General features: G+C 49.9%; 1 protein-coding gene across 2 annotated transcripts in view; it reads right to left on the bottom strand.

Annotated features, from left to right (window-relative positions):
* Positions 1-785: 785 nt before the first annotated feature.
* LOC135050369 (F-box only protein 40-like) overlaps positions 786-21,827 on the bottom strand; it is an 81,811-nt gene continuing 60,769 nt past the window's right edge. For both annotated transcript variants that reach the window (XM_063956834.1, XM_063956833.1), the window contains 2 exons: positions 6,491-8,377; positions 786-2,708 (listed from right to left, as the gene is read on the bottom strand). In XM_063956834.1, coding sequence (XP_063812904.1) covers positions 2,517-2,708; positions 6,491-8,377 — 2,079 coding nt within the window. In that variant the 3' untranslated portion in view covers positions 786-2,516. The remainder of the gene's footprint in view (positions 2,709-6,490; positions 8,378-21,827) is intronic.

Raw genomic sequence — 21,827 nt, forward strand, 5'->3', positions numbered from 1 at the left:
GCCGGCAGTGATGTCATGCGTCCTGCATCAGCTGACTAACAGCGCCCAGGAGCGAGAGACAGAACAGAGGAACCAGCGGGTCTGAATGTGTTTGGGGACTTTGTTGCTTTACTGCGACATGAGGTGCAAATTGAGGCATGAGTTGGTTTGTGTTGGGGTGCGCCTTCTGAGGCATTGTAGTGCAACTTCTATCACTCTCATGTGCGACTTCCCATGTAAAAGCCGCAAAGTCGCACAAAAATCACACACACCGAAATTCTAACAGAGAGCCTGCAATATTTTTAAATATATATTATTTTCATTATGTATCATGCCACTTGGTTAGCAACCCTGATACAAGAGGGAGGGGGGGGGGGGGGGGGGTGTTGCCAAATTCCTGCCTTGCCCCGGGTGGCACAGATCCTAGTTTTGGCCCTGCTGAAGTTGATATTGTTTCATCACTGATGGGCTGCCGATGACGATATAATATCGATGGCTGAGCCTTCATATCGACCTTCAGTGGTTGACCGAATGACTGTCGACCTAGGTTGAGTCAACCCAACGACCCGTTCCCCTGGCAACAATAAGAAAAGCACTAATGGGACTCGTGTGGGATGGAAAACCTCAGAGGATTTCGTCATCGTCCAGCCTTATAAACCCATGACAAGGCGTCTTCCCCGACATCCAGTTATACTGTTTGGCCCAAGGCCCATCCCAACCGCTGCTGATCTCAGGGTCACATGTTTATTCATGTACACGACGCTGTGTAATGTGCAATGCGATATCAAAGGGAGACACGCGTGTGCTTGTTATATTCACTACATATTTATTACATACTTCCCGTCTGTGTCGCACATTCACTATAAAGACAAGAAATTAGTTTCCACAGCCGCTGGGCTGGAGATCGGGGGAAGTTGGCAGCTCTGCGGGGTACTGGGGGCCTTATTCTGATTTGTACGCTAATGCCGCCGCAGCTAAAGTGGTGACATAATGCAACAGCTGGTGTAGGCAGTCTCCGCGTGTATGAGCGTGAGGCGGACGGTGTACAAGCGAAAACGCCCACTGTACTTATCTGATATTGGGCCTAATTCTGAGTTGATCGCATCAGGAAATTTGTTAGCCGTTGAGCAAAACCATGTGCACTGCAGGTGGGGCAGATGTAACGTGCAGAGAGAGTTAGATTTGGGTGGGGTGTGTTCAAACTGAAATCTAAATTGCAGTGTAGAAATAAAGAAGGCAGTATTTACCCTGCACAGAAACAAAATAACCCACCCAAATCTAACTCTCTCTGCACATGTTATATCTGCCCCACCTGCAGTGCACATGGTTTTGCCCAACTGCTAACAAATTTGCTGCTGCGATCACCACCATTGTGCAGATCGACCGGATGGAGCGTGCACACTGTAACATCGTCCAAGCATCGGCAAACATCGGCGGCTCACGTGGATAGAAGTCTGTCACTTTCCACAAATATAGCCCCTGTGGCAGCGGTATTGCGAAAGCCCCGCCCGTCTCACACCCAGTACATGCCCATGGCACTCCCAATACGCGCCCATGCCACTTCCAGTACACGCCCACATCACAGCCTCTTTTTGCGTTTATTTTTGGTTAAGACCTAGGCTCCACCCATATACACAAATGCCTCGCAATGCTCTTCTCGTGTATTTGCAATTAAGTGCGCAATGGCGTGCACATTTGCAAACACAGCTGGTGCGTGTGCAGTAAGGGTTTCGGAGTAGCTGAACATCGCCCACTTGCAAAAACATCAGCATTGCGTATAAATCAGGCCCTGAGAGCGTAACTATACATGGGCCGGAGGATAAAATGCGCTTTACAGAGCAATGGTATTATGGCTGTATAATAGATTTATCCCTCAGTTATAGGATATGGAGTATAATGGGGATAAAATGACGGTGTGTCGTCTGCCCTTTTAGATACAGTCTGGGCATGGAGCAGAAGTCGCAGGTGGTCGGACATTATGATGGCGCACACAGGGTCCCATTTGCTTGGGCCAGGCATGTGTCATTACTGCAAGGTGCAAATGGTCCCATTCTCTGCACCTCTGCCCGCAGGGACCTGCGAGTGCCACTATGTGATTGGCACCAGATTATGACCATGCAACAGGAAGATCATGGGGCAAGCTTGGAAGAATCAGGTGGGTGAGACTAGAACAGTCCAACTTCGGTAGGAAATATGGAGGTTGGGGGTCACTGGGGGCATCAGGGTTATCCTGGGCGGGGATGGGCACACTAAGGAGAAATAAGGTTCAAACTTGAAGTAGCTGAGGAAAGACTTCTTCCACATTGAGATGGATGAGAACAGCTGGGAAAACAACATGATGCTCCTCACCCATGAGGAGCTTAGGGATGAGGGACCCTGAACCCAAATACACATTGCTAGGGGGTTACACCGAGGACAGCAGAAGTTCCATAGAAATCTTTGGGTGGTTAGTGTCAGGTGTCATGGCTAGTGTTCAGCCTCGGCCAGTAATCCCTTCACGCCCCTCCCTCAGCGAGCGCTTCCATCGGGATCAGTGGTTACAGCTTCCTACTAAGGTTTAATAAGCTCTCCTTCTGCTGCTGAGGCCCATGCACACTGGGGAGCTGGAAAGGATCCTTCTTCCGCTCCAGGGAATTGAACGGACAAACCTTCAGGTGCTCAGATATGGAGGAGATGTCATCAAATTTCCATCGGTGGACGGGAGAGAAGAGGCTGCTGAAGTTCCAGACCTGAAAGAGGAGAAGAGAACATGGATCATGGAGTGTTCTGAAAGAGGAGAAGAAAACATGGATCATGGAGTGTTCTGAAAGAGGAGAAGAGAACATGAATCATGGAGTGTTCTGAAATAGGAGAAGAGAACATGGATTATGGAGTGTTCTGAAAGAGGGGAAGAGAACATGGATCATGGAGTGTTCTGAAAGAGGAGAAGAGAACTTAGATCATGGAGTGTTCTAGCTGTGCACGCAAGGCATGTCCTGAGGCAGTTTTGTGTGTCCCAGTATAATGTTCTGCAGATCCCCAGCGTCTCGCATACAGTACATCTTCAGGGAGCACTAAGGACGAATGTTCCTCATGTGTAATACGGGATCCGGTCTGAAGATCGTCAGTGTCTAGGTCGACAATGTTTAGGTCGACCACTATAGGTCGACAGTCACTAGGTCGACATGGATGGAAGGTCGACAGGGTTTCTATGTCGACATGTGCTAGGTCGACAGGTCTAAAGGTCGACATGAGTTTTTCAATTTTTTTTTCTTTTTTTGAATTTTTTCATACTTAACGATCCACGTGGACTACGATTGGAACGGTAAAGTGTGCCGAGCGAAGCGGTAGCGGAGCGAAGGCACCATGCCCGAAGCATGGCGAGCGAAGCGAGCCATGCGAGGGGACGCGGTGCACTAATTTGGGATCCCGGTCACTCTACGAAGAAAACGACACAAAAAATAAATAAAAATCCTCATGTCGACCTTTAGACCTGTCGACCTAGCACATGTCGACCTAGAAACCCTGTCGACCTTCCATCCATGTCGACCTAGTGACTGTCGACCTATATTGGTCGACCTAAACATTGTCGACCTAGACACTGTCGATTTGATGAACCACACCCGTGTAATACACGTGTAGTATTAGTGACTAACACATTAAGAGGTATATGTACTATGGCCCTCATTCCGAGTTGTTCGCTCGGTAAATTTCATCGCATCGCAGCGATTTTCCGCTTAGTGCGCATGCGCAATGTCCGCACTGCGACTGCGCCAAGTAAATTTGCTATGAAGATAGGATTTTTACTCACAGCTTTTTCTTCGCTCCGGCGATCGTAGTGTGATTGACAGGAAATGGGTGTTACTGGGCGGAAACAGGCCGTTTTATGGGCGTGTGGGAAAAAACGCTATCGTTTCCGGAAAAAACGCAGGAGTGGCTGTAGAAACGGAGGAGTGTCTGGGCGAACGCTGGGTGTGTTTGTGACGTCAAACCAGGAACGACAAGCACTGAACTGATCGCAGATGCCGAGTAAGTCTGAAGCTACTCAGAAACTGCTACGAGGTGTGTAATCGCAATATTGCGAATACATCGTTCGCAATTTTAAGATGCTAAGATTCACTCCCAGTAGGCGGCGGCTTAGCGTGTGCAATACTGCTAAAATCGCCTTGCGAGCGAACAACTCGGAATGAGGGCCAATGTCTTGGAGAGAGATAAAGTACCAACCAATCAGCTCCTGTCATTTATCAAATACAGCCTGTAACATGACAGTTGGGAGCTGATTGTCTGGTACTTTATCTCTAGCCAAGGCTTTGTACATCTCCCCTTGGATAAGAAACACAGGTGCTACATAATGTGCCACAACTGGCAAGATCTGGAAAACATGCACTGTTACTGGTAGCATTGGGAATACACCTGTGGGCAGAGATCCAATACCTAAAGATGGAACCTGGGACTAATCTCCCTGACACCCCACCCTCTGGCTGGTTAGTGGGCACGGGCAAAGGTCAAATGGGCTCTCCTATTGTAATCCACCCCTGGCAAAGTCATCATCTCCCCAATACAGACGCCAGAGCGCTGATTCTGAGTCAGACGGATCTCTGTGCAAGGACGCCAATGGCGTGTGTTTGCGTAGATGCAAATATACACATTTTTAGGCATTTCCGTCCTTATATAATAATATATTAATATAATTTCAGTTGGTAAAAGTCCCATTGTTCTATACAGTTCTGAATTAATTCATTATTACAATATCAAAGCTTAAATTATAATAAGAGGTTATCCAATTCATTTCAGAATCCCCTGCCCTCTTTATATATCTGCACATATATTCATAGACACTACTTGGCTCCATGATCTGAGCATAAACAGCATGGCTGCACAGTAGCTAGCACTGGGGATATGGGTTTGTTTGTGGCAAAGGCCCCATCTGTGTGGAGTTTTCACGTTCTCCCTATGTATAATGGACCAGGTTATTATGTATATATAATATTAGATAGCCTCCCTGGGGCATGGCGTATGGTGAATGAGGACATACTCTCTGTACAGTGCGCATAAGATTGTTTGCGCTGTATAAATAAACGATCAATAAATTCCAGTTTTTATCCAGGTAAATCTCCATTATACTCTCCCTGACTATACACTGTTGGATGTAACACGTTTTATCCGCGCCTTCATTCCCAGCTTCCTATGTTTACGTGACCTTTGACCTAATGTTATACCGCTGGATATTCCTAGGAGCATTACTTTATACTAGTGTCATGCTGTGCAGACGTCTCGTTGGTGTCAGTAATTACCACTGAAAGCATTCCGTGCACTCATGTTACACTGCGTTCCGTCATGGCTAGACCAATGTTTGCTGATGGCTTCTATGTTACATAATAAGCTTCGGTGGTCATTTACAATCTGCCTTAATTGCTTTATCCACATTTTACAAGAATTTGGGAACTTATAGGTTTTCCCTTATGTTACGCCCGCTCTCCTTGTCCTATGAAGCAAATAAAATGCATCTTAACTGCAGTGAAATATCTCCGTATACAATATAGCGCATTACGGAGTATTGGACAGAAGGTCAGACCCCGGTAGCGTACTTGCCTAGTGTCCCGGAATGTCCGTGGACTGCGGAGATTGAGGGAGTCTCCCGGTTTCCTGAGAGCGTGCACCAGCCTCCTGGACCACTCTGGAGAAGTGGGCAGTCTGTGGGGCACCTTGATGTGATTTGCCCCACCCCGTTAGCTCCAAGGAATGCCCACTGAATGCCACAGACCCTGCGTCCAATAATATTCTGCATCTTTATTCTGCATCTCTGAGAACTAACTACAGACCCATGCACAGATCACAGGCACTCGCCCGACTGTCTGCTGCAGTGTGGTTAAACATAGGACACATATCTGTATGAGACTGTTATGGGATCTCTACAGACATTTCATTATATCTAAAGTTACCATAAGAAGGATATTGCATGATAAGACTATTCTGATTGGTTGTCCTCTCTAAGAAGGCGAAGATGAATTTCAGTAATAATATAACTCATGGAAAATGAATCTGCCACCGTCATCTGTTTTACAGTGTCTGAGATCAGACCAGGGCTGGATCTAGGGGGGGGGGGGGGGGGGGGGGGGGGCGAAGGGGGCGACCGCCCCCCCCCCCCACTATCACAGTCATAGCCACTCCCACTTTTGACTAGAATAGAGCTCTTCGGGGGGAGCCTGTGGCATAACGATGCGCTGCAGCTTATACCACAGCAGCACAGAGAAGCCAGGAGAGCAAGGGTTACAGAGCATTTTCCCCTCACTTGCTGGTGTGTGGGTACTAGGGCTAATAAATACAATTACCCCATAGCACAGTCACATGTACATAGAACAATCACAAAGCTCTATCTCAGTCTCACTCAAAAAGTTCAGTCAGAATTGAGAGAGGAGGAGTTAGGATTGCAGATGGGAGGAGTTGGGACTGTAGAGGGAGGAGTCAAGTTTAAACAGTAAACCGCCCCCCTAAAGAAAAGTCTAGATCCGTCCCTGGATCAGACCCTTACCTTTCGCCGACATCTCCATGAAGTCCCCCCATGTGAGTAAGTCTTCTTCTCCCAGAACAAATGAACCATCCCCCTCTCTTGCAACAACATGGCGCAGACATCTCTCATGAGAGTAGACACTTGGGAGAGCTGGCAAAGGCTGAAACTGTCCAGGAACGCGGCAATATGCTGAAGGATCTCCAATGGGAGGCTGGTTAGGGAATCTTTGCTCTTTCCTCGATGGCTCCTTGAAAGGTTGGGCCTCACTCCCTCATACAAAGAGCAATCAACCTGCGGCCTCAGTGCAAATGTCTTCAGCTGCTTGCTGTAGATGACCTGTGACCTTAAACCTGCAGGCCGAAATCTGTTTTGCAAGAAGGTGCAACCAAGGTAAGATAGGGGGCAACGCTGCTGGAACCAACCACTGAGGCAGGGCTGTATGTCAGAGTGGACATTCTTAAAGTGTGAGGCAAACTCATCTCTGCGGAAGAAGAGGTTACAGGAGAACGTGAAGGAGGAAGTACTCTTATTGTGCCTCCTGTTTACACAATCACTCTCTATGTCCAGGTAAAGGCCTACATTTTTCATATTCTTTTCAGCCAGAAGATCTAATAAAACTGTCTTATCAGAGAATGGATCTAAGCCAAAATTATAAGTCTGTGTTGGAAAGTCAATAAGCAACCCATCAAGGGCCTTCATCTCCGATACGGCATGACCCTTCAGCTCCCTCTCAAGGGCACATAGCAAGGTGGTGTTTACAATGTCAGAAAGTGGCAAGTCTTCTGCCAGGACCCCAAGGTCAGAGGTGTCCACCAGCTTCTGCGCTTTATCCCTCTTGGGACGATCATCCCCAAGTTTGGCTTTTCTGCCGCAGTAGCTTGTTGGCACTTTGAAGGTGCACACGGTCTTCACTGTCTGGGCCTCCAGATTTCCATAAACAAAGTCCTTGTCTTTAGGGGTACAGGCAGCCATCTGCCCAAATCGGATGAGCATGCTGCCATGGTGCACTAAGTACATGTTGTAACTTCCACAATCCACTTCAGATTTCAGTCGTTCTAGGACACCCTCTTGCCATGGAGCCAAGCCTGTTATCTCCAGTCGCATGGCCACCTCATTTTTTAGTACTTCCTTTGGTTCTTGATTGTTTTCTACTTTTACGTTGGCTTTGTGGTCAGGTGGCTTACTAGTGCTTGCTGACGGGCTACTGTTTTGTTCAGTATTTGTCTCCAGACACTTGGCTGCTAATTTTTCTTTGCTAAAAATATTTTCCCATTGTTTGAACTTCTCTATATCTATGCTATCCTGCCCCCGAGCCAGAGCCTCACGTTCATATTGAGTGAGCTCAACCATTCCATCACTGTTCGTCACCAAGTTTCCTCCATTTTGAAGATCATATCCCCCTACAGCTTCCACGTCCATGTTAGGTGTTTCCACGTTTATTGTGTTTTTGGGGTGTTCGGAGAGCTCTGGGAAAAGTTCGGCCATTTTAAGGGAGCCAAAGAGAATCTTTTGATCCCTGAGAGATAAGGCCACATCCAGACGTTCCTCTCGGTCTTCTTCCTTCAGAATATTCTTATAGAGTGCTTGATCCTTGTCAATTATAGGCCAGCGATTCCATTCCATGGAGCAACAGACCACACTGGCCGGGCAAACCCTCAGGTGCCTTGCCTGCTTGCTGCGAGACATGTAGAAGGGGCAGCCAAACATAGAGTTGAGGCAGGGGACCCATTCATTGGTGCATAACAGGTGGTGTTCCTCTTCTTTGCATAGGTGGAACCTGGCGCCACAGTGCAAGTGGCAGTTGATCATCACGCAGGAGACACCAGTGTTGATGGGGGCTTGGCAATTCTTGCTGAAACATTTCTCGCAGTGTCTGTGCTGTCCTGGCGGGGGTCTCTGCGTCCTCCTCTTGATATATTGACAAAGGAGAAAGATAACAATTTACAATAGTTTTACATAGGCTAAAAATACCTTGATTTAATGCTACAAATAACTACTCATTGCTTGTGATGGATACTCATGGAACGATGAGGACTAGTTTCATTCTCACCAAACTAACCGGCAATGTTGATAAAACCTGATGGAGATCAATCAGATCTTATATCGGACATACTGGAACATTCAATCAGCTCATGATCTTAGAATATGTATGTTTATTGATTTATCAGATTTCATTGGCCAAAGAAGTGTGATCTGGGTGTTGAGTGATCAAGGGGAAAGACCAGAACGTCTAGTGTGGCAACTGGGCAGCATCTCTGGACTTACACACCACGAAAGCACTGAGCTAGGTAGAGCTACACTCCAGTTTATCAAAGCACGTCAGAAATCTACATTCATACCCAAAGATGGCATAAAATCGTCCCTCCAATATATCACACCCTAAATTGTCACATTTTAAAATAACAATTCAAATGAAAAGGATGGGAGTGACCTTACTTAAAGGTCCTGGAGGTATCCAAAATGCCAGGCAGAGGAAGTGTGATCGTTTGCTATCGATTCTAGAATCTGGAGGTACGTTATGTCCATGAGATTATGAGATTGAAATCTGAGCGTGTGATTAGATGTCAGCTCCATCATTTTGTCATACCTCCAGATAGAATCGTTTACATCAGAGGTTCCCAAACGCGGTCCTCAAGGCTCAAGGTCCAGGTTTTAAATGTATCCATGCTTGGCCACAGGTGACTCAATTAGCGCCTCAGTCAATTTGATTTAACCATCTGTGCTGAACCATGGCTATACCTAAAACCTGGACTGTTGAGGAGAACCTCTGGATTATGTCATATTTTCTTCTAGCATTTTTTATCGTATGAATTTTTATTATGACTTCAGCCCACTTGTGGGACCTATGTACAGTGCTGTCAGTCTAGTCTAATTGACTACTCTGGAGTATTTATCCGTAGGTGGCCGAATTTCCATTTTGAAATTATGTTTATTAGATTATTCCACATCCTATTAATGTTATAAAAATATGATGACTATAGCGCCAGATACACATTGCCTTACAGTGCCAGATACACAGTGCCCCACAGTGACAGATACACATTGCCCCACAGTGACAGATACACATTGCCCCACAGTGCCAGATACACAGTGCCCCACAGTGCCAGATACACAGTGCCCCCACAGTGCCATATACACAGTGCCCCCACAGTGCCAGATACACAGTGCCCCACAGTGCCAGATATACATTGCCCCACAGTGCCAGATATACATTGCCCCACAGTGCCAGATACACAGTGCCCCACAATGCTAGATATACATTGCCCCACAGTGCCAGATACACATTGCCCCACAGGGCCAGATACACAAATGCCCCCAGAGTGCCAGATGCACAAATGCCCCCAGAGTGCCAGATATACATTGCCTCACAGTGCCAGATACACATTGCCCCACAGGGCCAGATGCACAAATGCCCCCAGAGTGCCAGATATACATTGCCTCACAGTGCCAGATACACATTACCCCACAGGGCCAGATACACAAATGCCCCCAGAGTGCCAGATACACATTGCCCCACAGTGCCAGATGCACAAATGCCCCCGGAGTGCCAGATATACATTGCCTCACAGTGCCAGATACACATTACCCCACAGGGCCAGATACACAAATGCCCCCAGAGTGCCAGATACACATTGCCCCACAGTGCCAGATGCACAAATGCCCCCAGAGTGCCAGATATACATTGCCTCACAGTGCCAGATACACATTACCCCACAGGGCCAGATACACAAATGCCCCCAGAGTGCCAGATACACATTGCATCACAGGGCCAGAAGCACAAATTCCCCCAGAGTGCCAGATATACATTGCCTCCCAGTGCCAGATACAGAAATGCCCCCAGTGCCAGATACACAAGTATGCCCCCAGTGCCAGATACAGAAATGCCCCCAGTGCCAGATACACAAGTATGCCCCCATTGCCAGATATGCCCCCAGTGTCAGATATGCCCCAGTGCCAGATACACATGTCTCTGCAGTGCCAGATATGCCCCCAGTGCCAGATACACATGTCCCCCAGTGCCAGATGCACATGCCCCCCCAGTGCCAGATATACCCCCAGTGCCAGATACACATGTCCCCCCAGTGCCAGATATGCTCCCAGTGCCAGGTATACATGCCCCCCAGTGCCAGATATGCTCCCAGTGCCAGATACACATGTCCCCCCCCAGTGCCAGATATGCCCCCAGTGCCAGGTATACATGCCCCCCCAGTGCCAGATATCCCCAGTGCCAGGTATACATGCCCCCCCCAGTGCCAGATATCCCCCAGTGCCAGGTATACATGCCCCCCCAGTGCCAGATATGCTCTCAGTGCCAGGTATACATGCCCCCCCCCCCCCAGTGCCATATATCCCCCAGTGCCAGGTATACATGCCCCCCCCAGTGCCAGATATCCCCCATTGCCAGGTATACATGCCCCCCCAGTGCCAGATATGCTCCCAGTGCCAGGTATACATGCCCCCCCCCAGTGCCAGATATCCCCCAGTGCCAGGTATACATGCCCCCCCCCCAGTGCCAGATATCCCCCAGTGCCAGGTATACATGCCCCCCCAGTGCCAGATATCCCCCAGTGCCAGGTATACATGCCCCCCCAGTGCCAGGTGTACATGCCCCCCCAGTGCCAGATATCCCCCAGTGCCAGGTATACATGCCCCCCAGTGCCAGATATGCCCCCAGTGCCAGGTATACATGCCCCCCAGTGCCAGATATCCCCCAGTGCCAGGTATACATGCCCCCCCAGTGCCAGATATCCCCCAGTGCCAGGTATACATGCCCCCCCAGTGCCAGATATCCCCCAGTGCCAGGTATACATGCCCCCCCCAGTGCCAGATATGCTCCCAGTGCCAGGTATACATGCCCCCCCCCCAAGTGCCAGATATCCCCCAGTGCCAGGTATACATGCCCCCCAGTGCCAGATATGCCCCCAGTGCCAGGTATACATGCCCCCCCAGTGCCAGATATCCCCCAGTGCCAGGTATACATGTCCCCCCAGTGCCAGATATCCCCCAGTGCCAGGTATACATGCCCCCCTGTGCCAGATATCCCCCAGTGCCAGGTATACATGCCCGCCTGTGCCAGATATGCCCCCAGTGCCAGGTATACATGCCCCCCCAGTGCCAGATATCCCCCAGTGCCAGGTATACATGCCCCCCCAGTGCCAGATGATAATGCTGATTATCTTTACAGGAATAAAAGCTATACCTTAAACACACCGTAAATACACTTTAAACCTTTAGCCGCTGCGGCCGCTATACTTAATTCACAATCTATCCTTCACCCTTTTCCAGTGAAGCCCACCAGGTTATCAAACAAAAACCCCTTTGTCTATACAATCACGTCTGCGTATGCTCTTCCACAGCAAATGTAACACAATAATATCACGTTGCGCTATGCAGAACAAACGGACATGTGATGCAATAGCACAGCCTATAGATACTAGTTATCTATATGCCCTACGATTGTTGTAGACCACCTAGTACCACCTAGTAGACCACCTAGAGTTATATGGGATACCACTCAGTCCACCAAGACCACCTAGTCCACTCTTAATAAAGCAGGGTTGCGAACCCTACGCCACCGGGTCTCTACTAACCCAGTGTGCACACCTAGACCACCTAGTAGTCCACCTAGTTCACCTAGTACTTGGGTTCAGTATACACTCACTCCTGCATTCGCTCACTCAAATACACTTTCTTTTTCTGTACAGAAAATTATCATTCAGACAAGCAGCTTTATTCCCAGAGGCAATACAGTAAATAAGGGTTTTATACTAAACTTTGGAAACTGGGCAATCTTGTGTTATTGTAGCCTGGCTACTATCCCACCTTTAAACTATACGAACTATCGTGTGGTTTTATTATGCGCACACAACGCTACGCAAGCTTGCGTAATTACGCAACCGTGCGTACCTTAATGCCAAGTGTGCGGCCTTGCACTACGTGCACGTTTTGTGTATGCTGTCCTCACGTTCCGTACCACGTGTACCAATGTGCGGACGCAATAAAACAACTAACACAATTTCTATAAATGTGAGCAATATTAACTATAATCACTCACAACACGCCACACAGTTTCTTTTCTGTATAAACCTTTATAACTAGGCCAGACTGCGTTTGTGTTTTACACTTACTTCCTTAATATTTATATTATGAATCTAGTTATGGCAACAATGTGGGAGAGTATGCACAGGGTATGGGTGTACGCTTTTGTTGTGTACGCATTTGGCGCCAAAAATAAATTCACAGATTTTAAATAACTTTTTACCTGCTTACCTTACGAGTTCTTACCAGCATCCCTACAAACCATACAGAGCAGACACCATCTAATCAGCAATTAAGTAGGGTTTTCAGTATATCCACCGACCAAGAAAAGGATACGTAGGATCCCTGTCTACCCTTATGCAGATAGATTATGTCTGCTTGTGACCTGTTAAGCAGTAAAACTGTGGAAAATCGGACGATGCCCCCAATTGATCAAGCTGATTATCTTTACAGGAATGAAAGCTATACCTTAAACACACCGTCAATACACTTTAAACCTTTAGCCGCTGCGGCCGCTATACTTAATTCACAATCTACGCACCTTTTACGCTATTAGCGTACAGAGTCCCGTACAGTGTACGGACTTTGCGTACACACGCCGCGCTGACGGTACAAAGTACTCACAGCGCGTACACACCCAGAGATACACTTAAAACCTTCTACAGCAATTCAATGCAATAATAATAATAATACACTTTAAACCTTAGCAGGGCAATGAGCACACGACACCAATTGTGATTAACCGCTGGGTTCTGACACCACAGTGGATTATTTCTGAAAGGGGGTTTACAATACAAATTATACACTACAATACAAGGCAATATATATAACAGAATAATGGCTACAGGTCAATGTACATACGTGAGAATATTCGCGTGCGCTTCCTGGTCCAGTCCTCCGTCATCAATTAGATAACGTTGTGAGTCTTGTGTGTGGCCAGGCTGCAGCAGGCTTTATTTATACAAGGCTTCCAAAAGCAATAAAATGGATACTGTAATCCCTTTGTCCATTGGACACAGGAATGCACTTTTACAGTACAGGAGAGGTCATAGGTTGATTTGAATAGGTAGGCGATGTCTTTCTCAACTGCTCTTGTGGGTGGTCTCCTCTGGATTCCCGCCGCATACATAATATACAGTAAATACAGTTTATATCTATATTCTGCTTCTGCACATAACTATCCGCAGGAACATGCGATCTTCCGCAGACCAACACCGGAATGTTTCCCTTAAAATACCCTACAGCTGGATACCAAACACCACCTTATAACCTTAGTCTGTCCCCTCTTATCCTGTAAAGGTGAATCCCTTTGTTCTGCAACCATTTAAACAGCTATAACTTTCTGATGTGGTGCAAGGAGACTATGTGTACATTGTGCAATATTTGGATTAAATATGTAATGTGTTCTGATGGCCCTCCATGCGTACACAAACTCTGCCGTAAATACCCATACCACGCGCAGGTCCGCTGGAGCGACCATACGCAAATTGCGGATATGTGCACACACGGCAGAACAGGTGCACGCGCAGTGGGCATGTGTGTGTAGTTTATACGTGCTGTGTGTTCTGCAATATTTTTCGACTTTGACACAGATATCCCCCCAGTGCCAGGTATACATGCCCCCCCAGTGCCAGATATGCCCCCAGTACCAGGTATACATGCCCCCCAATGCCAGATATGCCCCCAGTGCCAGGTATACATGCCCCCAATGCCAGATATGCCCCCAGTGCCAGGTATACATGCCCCCCCAGTGCCAGATATGCTCCCAGTGCCAGGTATACATGCCCCCCAGTGCCAGATATGCCCCCAGTGCCAGGTATACATGCCCCCCCCAGTGCCAGATATCCCCCAGTGTCAGGTATACATGCCCCCCCCAGTGCCAGATATGCCCCCAGTGCCAGGTATACATGCCCCCCCAGTGCCAGATATCCCCCAGTGCCAGGTATACATGCCCCCCCAGTGCCAGATATCCCCCAGTGTCAGGTATACATGCCCCCCCCAGTGCCAGATATCCCCCAGTGCCAGGTATACATGCCCCCCCAGTGCCAGATATCCTCCAGTGCCAGGTATACATGCCCCCCACCTCCAGTGCCAGATATCCCCCAGTGTCAGGTATACATGCCCCCCCCCCAGTGCCAGATATCCCCCAGTGCCAGGTATACTATACATGCCCCCCCAGTGCCAGATATCCTCCAGTGCCAGGTATACATGCCCCCCACCTCCAGTGCCAGATATCCCCCAGTGCCAGGTATACATGCCCCCCCCCCAGTGCCAGATATCCTCCAGTGCCAGGTATACATGCCCCCCACCTCCAGTGCCAGATATCCCCCAGTGCCAGGTATACATGCCCCCCCCTGCTCACCGCAGCCGTCCTGTCTATGTGAGGGGAGGAGAGCGCAGCCTGCGCCTCTCCTTCCCCTCAGTCTCCGGCGGGTGTCTCAGTTTAATTCAGCGCCGATCCGTGAGCCAATCAGAGCTCGCACCGCGCGCTATGATTGGCTCACGGATCGGCGCTGCTTTAAACTTAGACTCCCGCCGGAGACTGAGGGGAAGGAGAGGCGCAGGCTGCGCTCTCCTTCCCTCACATCAGCGGCGGTGCGGCGGGTGTGGCGGGGAGCAGCAGAGGGAGGGAGGGAAGAGGAGCGGCGGCCTGTCGGTGTGGGTACGGCGTACCCACGGCTAAATTCTTACGGGTACGCCGTACCCACCCGTACCCACACACTTGCACCACTGACCTCTAGGGATGGGCCAGCAGTACAGAGTATATCAGGAAATGCATGATATGTCAGTGATGGGGGCAGTGACATGATGTGAGGAGGAGAATGGAGGCGGCAGGAAGACACAGACTTAGAGTTATATAGTGGGAGGAGCAGGGTCCCCCGCAGCACAGAGTATATCAGGAGATGAGGGATGTGTCAGTAAGGACAGGGCTGCATGTGACAGGTGCAGTGACATGATGTGAGGAGGAGAATGGAAGCAGCAGGAAGCCACAGACTGATAGTTATATAGTGGGAGGAGCAGGGTCCCCAGCAGCACAGAGTATATCAGGAGATGAGTGATGTGTCAGTGAGGACAGGGCTGCATGTGACAGGTGCAGTGACATGATGTGAGGAGGGGAATGGAGGCAACAGGAAGCCACAGACTGAGAGTTATATAGTGGGAGGAGCAGAGTCCCCCAGCAGTACAGAGTATATCAGGAGATGAGGGATGTGTCAGTGAGTACAGGACTGCATGTGACAGGGGCAGTGACATGATGTGAGGAGGAGAATGGAGGCGGCAGGAAGACACAGACTGAGCGTTATATAGTGGGAGGAGCAGGGTCCCCCGCAGCACAGAGTATATCAGGAGATGAGGGATGTGTCAGTAAGGACAGGGCTGCATGTGACAGGTGCAGTGACATGATGTGAGGAGGAGAATGGAAGCAGCAGGAAGCCACAGACTGATAGTTATATAGTGGGAGGAGCAGGGTCCCCAGCAGCACAGAGTATATCAGGAGATGAGTGATGTGTCAGTGAGGACAGGGCTGCATGTGACAGGTGCAGTGACATGATGTGAGGAGGGGAATGGAGGCAGCAGGAAGCCACAGACTGAGAGTTATATAGTGGGAGGAGCAGGGTCCCCAGCAGCACAGAGTATATCAGGAGATGAGTGATGTGTCAGTGAGGACAGGGCTGCATGTGACAGGTGCAGTGACATGATGTGAGGAGGGGAATGGAGGTAGCAGGAAGCCACAGACTGAGAGTTATATAGTGGGAGGAGCAGGGTCCCCAGCAGCACAGAGTATATCAGGAGATGAGTGATGTGTCAGTGAGGACAGGGCTGCATGTGACAGGGGCAGTGACATGATGTGAGGAGGGGAATGGAGGCAGCAGGAAGTCACAGACTGAGAGTTATATAGTAGGAGGAGCAGGGTCCCCAGCAGCACAGAGTATATCAGGAGATGAGTGATGTGTCAGTGAGGACAGGGCTGCATGTGACAGGGGCAGTGACATGATGTGAGGAAGGGAATGGAGGCAGCAGGGAGTCACAGGCTGATTTATATAGTGGGAGGAGCAGGGGCCCAAGCAGCACAGAGTATATCAGGAGATAAGTTATGTGTCAGTGAGGACAGGGCTGCATGTGACAGGGGCAGTGACATGATGTGAGGAGGGGAATGGAGGCAGCAGGAAGACACAGACTGAGAGTTATATAGTGGGAGGAGCAGGGTCCCCAGCAGCACAGAGTATATCAGGAGATGAGTGATGTGTCAGTGAGGACAGGGCTGCATGTGACAGGGACAGTGACATGATGTGAGGAGGAGAATGGAGGCAGCAGGAAGCCACAGACTGAGAGTTATATAGTGGGAGGAGCAGGGTCCCCAGCAGCACAGAGTATATCAGGAGATGAGTGATGTGTCAGTGAGGACAGGGCTGCATGTGACAGGTGCAGTGACATGATGTGAGGAGGAGAATGGAAGCAGCAGGAAGCCACAGACTGAGAGTTATATAGTGGGAGGAGCAGGGTCCTCAGCAGCACAGAGTATATCAGGAGATGAGTGATGTGTCAGTGAGGACAGGGCTGCATGTGACAGGGGCAGTGACATGATGTGAGGAGGGGAATGGAGGCAGCAGGAAGCCACAGACTGAGAGCAGGGCCGTAACTACGTGTGTGCCAAGGGGGCTTGGCACACAGCGCAGTTGCCCTGGGGGCGCACGGCCAGCGGCATGTAATGAGTCAAATTGACTCATTACATGCCGCCTCTGTGACTGCGCCGTGCGCCGCGCTGGAGGAGAGAAGACAGGAGCGCCGGGCAGCGGAGGAGGAGGGAGGGGGAGCAGAGAGCCGCAGCAGCGCTATTTGATTGGTAGTAAGCGCTGCTGCAGCATCCCCCTCTCCTTCTGTATTGGCTGCCTGGCGCTGCTGTGGATGCTGGGATGCATCCACAGCAGCGCCAGGCAGCCAATACAGAAGGAGAGGGGGATGCTGCAGCAGCGCTTACTACCAATCAAATAGCGCTGCTGCGGCTCTCTGCTCCCCCCTCCCTCCTCCTCCTTCTCAACTGACTTCACACTGCACGGAGAGGAAGCTGCACGAGGAGCCTGTCAGCGGGGAGAAGGTAAGTATGTCTCTCTCTCTCTCTCTCTCTCTCCTGCAATGTGTAAAAAGGGGTCCCATCTGCTGCAATGTGTAAAAAGGGGTCCCATCTGCCGCAATGTGTAAAAAGGGGTCCCATCTGCCGCAATGTGTAAAAAGGGGTCCCATCTGCCGCAATGTGTAAAAAGGGGTCCCATCTGCCGCAATGTGTAAAAAGGGGTCCCATCTGCTGCAATGTGTAAAAAGGGGTCCCATCTGCTGCAATGTGTAAAAAGGGGTCCCATCTGCCGCAATGTGTAAAAAGGGGTCCCGTCTGCCGCAATGTGTAAAAAGGGGTCCCATCTGCCGCAATGTGTAAAAAGGGGTCCCATCTGCCGCAATGCGTAAAAAGGGGTCCCATCTGCCGCAATGCGTAAAAAGGGGTCCCATCTGCCGCAATGTGTAAAAAGGGGTCCCGTCTGCCGCAATGTGTAAAAAGGGGTCCCGTCTGCCGCAATGTGTAAAAAGGGGGACTGGCTGCCGCAATGCGTAAAAAGGGGTCCCATCTGCCGCAATGCGTAAAAAGGGGTCCCGTCTGCCGCAATGTGTAAAAAGTGGTCCTGGCTGCCGCAATGTGTAAAAAGTGGTCCTGGCTGCCGCAATGTGTAAAAAGGGGTCTGGCTGCCGCAATGTGTAAAAAGGGGTCCTGGCTGCCGCAATGTGTAAAAAGGGGTCCCATCTGCCGCAATGTGTAAAAAGGGGTCCCATCTGCCGCAATGTGTAAAAAGGGGTCCCATCTGCCGCAATGTGTAAAAAGGGGTCCCATCTGCCGCAATGTGTAAAAAGGGGTCCCATCTGCCGCAATGTGTAAAAAGGGGTCCCATCTGCTGCAATGTGTAAAAAGGGGTCCCATCTGCTGCAATGTGTAAAAAGGGGTCCCATCTGCCGCAATGTGTAAAAAGGGGTCCCATCTGCCGCAATGTGTAAAAAGGGGTCCCGTCTGCCGCAATGTGTAAAAAGGGGTCCCATCTGCCGCAATGTGTAAAAAGGGGTCCCATCTGCCGCAATGCGTAAAAAGGGGTCCCATCTGCCGCAATGCGTAAAAAGGGGTCCCATCTGCCGCAATGTGTAAAAAGGGGTCCCGTCTGCCGCAATGTGTAAAAAGGGGTCCCGTCTGCCGCAATGTGTAAAAAGGGGGACTGGCTGCCGCAATGCGTAAAAAGGGGTCCCATCTGCCGCAATGCGTAAAAAGGGGTCCCGTCTGCCGCAATGTGTAAAAAGTGGTCCTGGCTGCCGCAATGTGTAAAAAGTGGTCCTGGCTGCCGCAATGTGTAAAAAGGGGTCTGGCTGCCGCAACGTGTAAAAAGGGGTCCTGGCTGCCGCAATGTGTAAAAAGGGGTCCTGGCTGCCGCAATGTGTAAAAAGTGGGACTGGCTGCCGCAATGTGTAAAAAGGGGGACTGGCTGCCGTAATGTGTAAAAAGGGGTCCTGGCTGCCGCAATGTGTAAAAAGGGGGACGCTGTCTATTGTAATGTATAAAAGGGGCTCTACCTGGTGTAGTGGCGCTACTGTGCAGCGTAATTTGAATAATGGAGACTACTGTGCACCGTAGTGTGAATTGCTATTATTTTGTTGCCACGTCCCTTCCTGTGAAGCCACGCCCCTATATATTTTTCGCGCGACTACGGCGCGCACTGCGCCTATCTTGTACGGGGGGGGGCGCCAATGTCAGTTCTTGCACACAGCGCTAAAATGCCTAGTTACGGCACTGACTGAGAGTTATATAGTAGGAGGAGCAGTGTACCCCAGCAGCACAGAGTATATCAGGAGATGAGTGATGTGTCAGTGAGGACAGGGCTGCATGTGACAGGGGCAGTGACATGATGTGAGGAGGGGAACGGAGGCAGCAGGAAGCCACAGACTAAGAGTTATATAGTGGGAGGAGCAGGGTCCCCAGCAGCACAGAGTATATCAGGAGATAAGTGATGTGTCAGTGAGGACAGGGCTGCATGTGACAGGGGCAGTGACATGATGTGAGGAGGGGAATGGAGGCAGCAGGAAGCCACAGACTGAGAGTTATATAGTGGGAGGAGCAGGGTCCCCAGCAGCACAGAGTATATCAGGAGATAAGTGATGTGTCAGTGAGGACAGGGCTGCATTTGACAGGGGGCAGTGACATGATGTGAGGAGGGAATGGAGCAGCAGGAAGCCACAGACTGAGAGTTATATAGTGGGAGGAGCAGGGTCCCAGCAGCACAGAGTATATCAGGAGATGAGAGATGTGTCAGTGATGACAGGGCTGCATGTGACAGGGGCAGTGACATGATGTGAGGAGGGGAATGGAGGCAGCAGCACAGAGTATATCAGGAGATGAGTGATGTGTCAGTGAGGACAGGGCTGCATCTGACAGGGGCAGTGACATGATATGAGGAGGGGAATGGAGGCAGCAGGAAGCCACAGACTGAGAGTTATATAGTGGGAGGAGCAGGGACCCCCAGCAGCACAGAGTATATCAGGAGATGAGTGATGTGTCAGTGAGGACAGGGCACCATGTGACAGGGACAGTGACATGATGTGAGGTGAGGAATGGAGGCAGCAGGAAGCCACAGACTGAGAGTTATATAGTGGGAGGAGCAGGGTCCCCAGCAGCACAGAGTATATCAGGAGATGAGTGATGTGTCAGTGAGGACAGGACTGCATGTGACAGAGGCAGTGACATGATGTGAGGAGGGGAATGGAAGCAGCAGGAAGCCACAGACTGAGAGTTATATAGTGGGAGGAGCAGGGTCCCCAGCAGCACAGAGTATATCAGGAGATGAGTGATGTGTCAGTGAGGACAGGGCTGCATGTGACAGGGGCAGTGACATGATGTGAGGAGGGAATGGAGGCAGCAGGAAGCCACAGACTGAGAGTTATATAGTGGGAGGAGCAGGGTCCCCAGCAGCACAGAGTATATCAGGAGATGAGTGATGTGTCAGTGAGGACAGGACTGCATGTGACAGGGGCAGTGACATGATGTGAGGAGGGGAATGGAAGCAGCAGGAAGCCACAGACTGAGAGTTATATAGTGGGAGGAGCAGGGTCCCCAGCAGCACAGAGTATATCAGGAGATGAGTGATGTGTCAGTGAGGACAGGGCTGCATGTGACAGGGGCAGTGACATGATGTGAGGAGGGGAATGGAGGCAGCAGGAAGCCACAGACTGAGAGTTATATAGTGGGAGGAGCAGGGTCCCCAGCAGCACAGAGTATATCAGGAGATGAGTGATGTGTCAGTGAGGACAGGGCTGCATGTGACAGGGGCAGTGACATGATGTGAGGAGGGGAATGGAGGCAGCAGGAAGCCACAGACTGAGAGTTATATAGTGGGAGGAGCAGGGTCCCTTGGGGGACCAAAAAGGCGTCCGGCCACTACACAAAGTGCGTCAGGGAAGCAAGATATGCCTGTATACTAGATCTCCGACCAAACGTATATTAACAAACAACTAGCATTGTAATTTCCCATCCTCATCCCGTAGTGAAGCACGGGTACTCAGCTGTCTACAATGTTATTTATACTGTGTGTTTAATATTTACATTTATTTTGGTAAACAGACATTCTTAAAATCTTTGCCAACGCCGCTAGTGTTATCTAAATGTGAGTATTACACTATCACACATTGGGGGTCATTCCGAGTTGTTCGCTCGTTGCCGATTTTCGCTATGATGCGCTTAGTTATTTAACTAAAAACTTAGCAGTTTTGCTGTGGATCCTGCGGCGCTTTTCAGTCACTCTGCTGATCGGTGAATGATTGACAGGTAGTGGGTGTTTCTGGGTGGTAACTGAGCGTTTTCAGGGAGTGTGCTAAAAAACGCAGGCGTGCCAGGGAAAAACGCGGGAGTGTCTGGAGAAACGGGGGAGTGGCTGGCCGAACGCAGGGCGTATTTGTGACGTCAAACCAGGAACAAAACGGACCGAGCTGATCGCAATCTAGGAGTAGGTCTGGAGCTACTCAGAAACTGCAGGGAATTATTTAGTAGCAATTCTGCTAATCTTTTGTTCGCTATTCTGCTAAGCTAAGATACACTCCCAGAGGGCGGCGGCCTAGCGTGTGCAATGCTGCTAAAAGCAGCTAGCGAGCGAACAACTCGGAATGAGGGCCATTATGATAATGGGGGTAATTCCAAGTTGATCGCAGCAGGAAATTTTTTAGCAGTTGGGCAAAACCATGTGCACTGCAGGGGAGGCAGATGTAACATGTGCAGAGAGAGTTAGATTTGGGTGGGGTG

This window comes from Pseudophryne corroboree, chromosome 2, assembly GCF_028390025.1.
Source record: "Pseudophryne corroboree isolate aPseCor3 chromosome 2, aPseCor3.hap2, whole genome shotgun sequence".
Lineage (NCBI taxonomy): Eukaryota > Metazoa > Chordata > Amphibia > Anura > Myobatrachidae > Pseudophryne > Pseudophryne corroboree.